This window comes from Arachis stenosperma, chromosome 6 (genome assembly GCF_014773155.1).
Source record: "Arachis stenosperma cultivar V10309 chromosome 6, arast.V10309.gnm1.PFL2, whole genome shotgun sequence".
NCBI lineage: Eukaryota > Viridiplantae > Streptophyta > Magnoliopsida > Fabales > Fabaceae > Arachis > Arachis stenosperma.
In genome coordinates this window covers 91154055-91160930 of record NC_080382.1, presented here as the reverse complement: position 1 = coordinate 91160930, position 6876 = coordinate 91154055, and the positions used below count along the sequence as shown (strand labels likewise).

General features: G+C 32.8%; 1 protein-coding gene across 1 annotated transcript; it reads left to right on the top strand.

The window, feature by feature from the left end:
* Positions 1-440: 440 nt before the first annotated feature.
* Positions 441-1679, top strand: LOC130934278 (uncharacterized). The gene has a single exon (XM_057863865.1). It carries the CDS (start codon positions 441-443, stop codon positions 1677-1679), a length of 1239 nt encoding a protein of 412 aa, XP_057719848.1.
* Positions 1680-6876: the final 5197 nt, after the last annotated feature.

Genomic DNA, 6876 nt, shown 5'->3' with positions numbered 1-6876 from the left:
TTAGTGAAGTGATTATGGTATTCAGGCAGATGACTTGAGACTTGAGAGCATGTTTGATAGTTTACATATGTTTGATTTTGAAGTTAATTTTTTGATAGTTTGATTTCTATTTTGGTAGTTTGATTTCTGTTTGATAGTTTACATATGTTTGAAGTTAATTTTTTAATTGGTGGTTTCACATATGTTTGATTTCTGTTTGATTTTGGTATGCTGGTAGATGAGAACATTAACACTTTCACTGTTTCACATGTTTTTCTGTTTGATCTCATGTTTCTTGATTTATTTTTTGTTTCTGTTCAGTACTTCAGTTTGTTAATTATCCATTGTTGGTTGCTGTTGGATGTTAGTCTTAGTAGTTAGTGACTTAGTGGATTGTTGTTGTGTATTATTCTTGGAGATTAGTTTTTTAGTCCTGGACCCTGGTTGATTAGGAATTTAGCATGGCTTCATCAAATGCACCATTAGAAACACCAACACCAACTTCTCAGGAACAAGGATCAACTCCTGATCCAAGTCCAACAATTGGAACCCAAAAAGCTAGTAACAGAGGAAAAACGGATCCTGCATGGGGCCATTGTAAACAAGTTTTGGATAAAGAAAAAACTGCTCTTGTATGTATTTATTGCGAGAAGCTTATTAGGGGTGGAGGAATTAACCAGGTTAAACATCATTTGGCTGGAAAAGGTGGAGATATTGAGGCATGTCGAAAGGTGCCAGCTGTGGTGAGACACCAATTCAATCAAAACATTGAAGATCTTCGAACCAAGAAAAGGAAAACTCAAGAAGAATATGCAGAAAGTTATGGTGCTTGTGATGACGTTGAAAGGGAATTTGATGAGATTGAACGTAATGAGATGCGACAACAACAAGCATCAAGAATTCCAGCACCTACCTCTAGAAAGGGAGTTGAAAAACAACTCAAGGGATTGCAATCCTTTTTTCCACCAGCAGCAACACCTGGAGCTCAACCAAGTATTAAAAGTGTTCTCCAAAGCAAAGAAATTGTGGAAAAGTGTGATATTGCTATTGCAAGATGGATGATGGATGCCTTTGTGCCATTCAATGCGGTTAATTCAGCATATTATCAACCGATGATCGATGCTATTGCAAATATGGGTGCAGGGTATAAAGAGCCAAATTACCAAAGAGTTCGTGGATATTTGTTGAGTAAATTGGTTGAAGATGTAAAGAAGATGATTGAAGGTTATCGTGTGATTTGGAAACAAACTGGATGTACTATCATGGCTGATGGATGGACTGATCGTTGTAGGCGTACTTTAATTAATTTCTTGGTTTATTGCCCTAAAGGAACTGTTTTCCTAAAGTCAGTTGATGCTTCTCATATATCAAAAACTGCTGAGGCTTTGTTTAAGTTGCTTAGGGATGTTGTGTTATTTGTTGGTCCTGAGAATGTTGTACATGTAGTGACGGATAATGCTGCGAATTACGTTGCTGCTGGAAGGTTGTTGGAATCAGAGTTTCCTAGATTGTATTGGTCTCCTTGTGCAGCACATTGTATTAATCTGATGTTGCAGGATATTGGGAAGTTAGTGGAAGTGACTGAAACTGTGTCACAAGCATCAATGATTACGAAGTATATCTATAATCACTGCCATCCTTTGTACTTGATGAGGCAGTTCACAGGCGGCCGAGAAATACTTCGTCCAGCTCCAACTTGATTCGCCACTAATTTCATTGCTTTGCAAAGTATTTTGGCTCAAAAGGATGCATTGAGAGCTATGGTGACATCTAGAGAATGGACAAGTTCAGCTTACTCTAAAGAAGTCAAAGCAAAAAAGTTTGTGGATCAAGTCTTAGATTCTAAATTTTGGAATCAATGCATTGATATTGTTAAGCTTACGGAGCCACTTGTTCATGTATTGCGTATTGTGGATAGTGAAGATAAACCTGCAATGGGTTTCCTTTATCAAGCTATGAATAAGGCTAGGGAAGACATGGTGAAGAGGTTTCAAAAAAGAAAGAGGGTTGTTGAACCTTATTTGAAGATTTTAGATTCACGTTGGGATTCACAACTTAAAAGAAACCTTCATGCTGCTGGTTATTGGTTAAATCCAGCTTTTCGATTTAATTCTGCAGAATTTGACAAGCACAAAGAAACAATTTCTGGCCTACTAGATGTGATTGAAAGATATTCTTACGGTGATGCTGATTTGAATACTAAATTAACAAGTGAGAAGAGAATCTTTAAGAATGTTGAAGGAGACTTTGGGAGAATGTCTGCAATACGTGAGCGAAGCACAGTGATGCCTGGTAAATTTTGTATTAAAATTAGTTTTTTATGATTGTGATATGTTTAAGATTTGATTTTTATGATTGTGATTATTTTCTTTTTATGTTAAGATCAATGGTGGGAATCTTATGGATGTGGAGCACCAAACCTGCAAAAGTTAGCTATTCGTGTTTTGAGTCAAACTTGTAGTTCTTCAGGTTGTGAGCGTAACTGGAGCATTTTCGAACACATTCACTCAAAGAAAAGGAATCGGTTAGAGCATCAAAAGCTTAATGATCTTGTTTATGTTCATTACAACTTAAGGCTACAACAAAGGTACTTTTTATTATTCTTTCTTGAAGGCATTATTTAAAATTTTTAGTCATAATTAGAATAATCAAGTTAATTGATAACATAGGAACCGAATGAGAAAGCAAAGTTATGATCCAATTTGTCTTGACATATTTGAGGATCATTCGGAATGGATAATGGAAGATTCACCACCATTTTTAACTCCTGAAGAAGTTGATGCTTTGCGGAATGATCTTGCAAATATGTCTCTTCAATCAGCTTTAGATGATTTGGGTATGTTGTTGTTAGGGATGATTTTGTAATGCTTTAATCAAATGTTTTGCCTTATTATTGATTATGATTTGTGAAACATTATTGAAATGCTAGATATATTGAATCTGGAAGATGATCGAGATGATAGTGAAGCTAATAATACTCCTGTGGAAAATGCAAATAAGAATGAAACTAATCAAGATGTAGCTCCAGATTTGTCAGATGAAGAAAGATATCCAGACTTTGAAGTTACTCCTTGGATATAATCCATGACTTGTTATTTTCATTGTGTTAAATTGAGTTGTTCATGTAATAGACTAATAGTACTAAATTTTATGTTTATTTTCGTATTACTACTTATTTTTAGGATTTGAGACTTAATGTTTATTAAAATGTTATTGGAGATATGTTTTTTAACTGTTAATTTTTTAGTTTTTAGCTATTTTATACATTTTACTTATGTGAGACCGGATTAACCGGTTCAACCAGTGACCCACCGGTTGAACCAGTGACCCACCGGTTGAACCAGTGACCCAGTGACTCAGTAACCTGACCGGTTCGATTCTGACAACATTGATTTTAAGAGTTAATTTATAAAATGTGTTTATTATTATTATTCTTATTAAAAATTATTTTTTAAAAATTAATTTTTATAAATTAATTTTAAAAAATAAAAGCTTTATCGAAACAGGTTGGCGGGGAGTGTGACGCGTATTGATGCAATAGGAGGAGACATTTATTGAGTGGAAGCAGTAGTGGGCAGCAATTGGTCGAACTGGGTTTATCTTCTGTTGCAGTCGGACTTTTTCTGTTAGATAGATGGATGGATTGGGCTAGTATTATGAAAATTTGATCCAAAAATTTTGAAAAATAATAATAATAATTTTAAATTTTGTTAACTAAAAATATTTGAATTTTTATTTTCTAAATTAATTCAAAAAAATATTTATAATAATAGATTTTAATATGACCAAAAAGATTCTTCCATCTTACTTGTTATTAAAACGAAAATTATAATTTTATATATCAAGATAATATTAAATTTATTATTAACATGAAAAAATATAATATGAAACATGAAAACCATCATACATTGTTTTATTATTAGCTACACCCAAAAATATAATATTAAATGTGAAAAAACTAATATTTAATCTATTTTTAATATAAAAAAATTATTTTACAAATAAAAATTATAAAATACTTTTAAATGGTACTATTCAGATTTTAAATGACTTGAAATCTTTAATTATTAAATCAAAACTAAATATTTTAGCAATTTCTTTTTCAATGTGACAAAATTGACTTTCATCTTATTTTTCAACCTTATGATAATCTTTTTCCATTTTAGAAAAAATTTCAATTAAGGAACCAATAAAATATAAAATAATCCTAAATGAAATAAATAAAAAAATTATCCGATTTCTTAATGATGATGTAAAAAAATATAATTACTTGAAAATTAGTTTGAAATAGTAAAATTTCGAAAAATTACCATTTGTAATTTTTTATCAGTCTACAAGAATACAATTACATTAATATTTGTTTAATATTTTTATCTAATATAAAAATATTAAATTAGAAACTAATAAAACATAAAATAATAATAAATTACATAGATTAAAAAATACCTAATTCTCATGAGTCCAATATGTTTACTTTGAATAGAAATAATATTTTGAATGAATGGTGAAAATTGAAATCCTATTGTGCTTAGCAGTGAGGGTCTTAAATCGGTAGATCTATTTTAACACATAATCATTATCAACTTCTGAACTTCATACACTGATAATAACCTTAATCATTACCAACTTTTGTTAACATCTAAACCCTCATAACTTCAAATACCTATTTTTTTAAAAAAAAAGTGTTAGGGAATAAGCAAATTTTATGATTTGTAGTCATCAATTAATTATTATTAATATTTTTAATATTGTGAGTATATTTAATAATATGAGATTATTTATTTTAATAAAAATATTAGCCAAATTTTAATAAAAGTGATAACTTTCTAAACTTTTTCTTAAAACATTTCCGTACAAATTAGACTAAACATGCATGTGTATCTAACAAGGTTCTGAAAACCGAACCGGTCATCGAACCGCTCTAGGTACTAGTTCACTGGTTCATAGGTTCAACCGGTCCAACCGTGGTTGAACCGTAAAAACCGTTTTATAATAAAATAATAAATAAAATATAAAAAAGCACATAAAAATATAATTATAGTCTAATCTAAACTTGAAAATATCATTCAAATTAAAAGTACTACATAAACCAAATGTTATAATCTCATTCAAATACAAATTCAAAATTCAAAAGTCAACAAACAAACAAACAAACATAACATAGCAACATCAAAATGAGCCAAATTTGTCATCAACCATCAAAATCCTCCATAATTTGTTGCAGATTTGCGTCATTGATTTCATCACCTTCATTTCCACTACTTGGACCAGAAAAAGCAAGTGGTGCAGCATAAAATGTACTAGTACTACCACCACCACCACCTTGATCTAAATCAGCATCAATCTCATCTAAGAAAATATAATCATATTTTTGTATTATGCAAGTATCATAGATGTAGTAAATCACACCGGTAAGCAGGATAAGGAAAAATGATCCCAGTACTGATCCTGCATTCATCAAAACTCCATCTTTAGAAAATTTTCACATTTACTTGCTTTCAGGCTAATTAATAATGATACCAAGAAAAGCATTAAAAAAAAAGAGAAGGCATAATGAAGTGAAAACTAACCTGTTGTTACCAGAGCTGTTGATGGTCCTGCAACTACACCAGTAAACTTAGATCATGCAATCACTTGAAAAAGCAATAAACCTGAATTTGTTGAACAAGTTAAAAGGTACATAAAGCTAGTCGGAATCATGGACTGATTCATTGATTTGGATGTCTAATGTTTTCATGAAATTCATCTACTTGCTTCAATTATTTGTTAATAAACATCTAAGAAAGAATCTACTCCAAAACAACAAGAGTCAAGCTTAATTAAATTGGCTATTAGTCATGTCAAATGCAACAAAATGAAAAAATAAAATAAAAAAATAAGCTACCTTTATGGTTGTCTAAACAACTGAATTCATTTTTTGTACTATTCCAACTACACGTGTTCCCTTTTGATTCACAGTAATCTCAACTCTCAAGTTCACAACAAATGAACATTGAACAAACAACATCCAAATTCCAAAATTAGAGTATACAAACAACATCTCAGGTTCAAAAAATTCATAATTCAATTCACAAAATCATCTCTCAAAATCAGAGTATACAAAACGTCAAAACCAGAGTTCACAATGACAAAATCATGTCACAAAATCAGAGTTCACACAATCAGATTTCACAAAATCAGAATTCACAAAATCAATTCACAAAATCAATTCATATTTCATCACAGAATCAGTTCATAATCATATTTCATCACAGTTTCATGACTTCATCAGAGTTCAGTCAGTTCACAGAGTTGATATCACTATATCAGTTCATAACAGTTTCAGAGACTCAGAATTTCATCAAAATTCTTTGTTCACAGAGTTCACAGAGTATCAGATTTCATCACAAATCATGTTCATAAATCATAACTAAATTAAAAAATAAAAATTACCTGGAAATGAGGACTTCAGTTCTTCAATGCTGCTAACGCTTCTCTATTGCTTTCTCTCAGAGGTAGACGCTGACGGCGAAGTGGCTGAGGGCGCTGACCGTGCTGACGCTGCTGAGGGCGCGACGCTGCTGAAGGCGCGACGGAGGCTGAGGGCGTGACGCTGCTGAGGCCGCGAAGCTGCTGAGGTCGCGACGCTGCTGAAGGCGCGACGGAGGTGAGTGCGTTGAGGGCTTCAGGCGTTCTGTCTCTCACAGTGGTGGCCGGTGGGTCGTGGTGGGTCGTGGCCTGGTGGCCTCGTGGGTGTTGTTCTGTGGGAGTGGGAGTGTAGGTGTGGGACGCTGAGGCTGGAGTGAAGCACGAAGACGAAACTGAAGAAGGAGAAAAGGGAATTAGGGCTTCCCACATTGCAAAACGACGGCGTTTTGCTGTCAGGTTAAAAAACCGGCCGGGTCCCGGTTCGGTTCG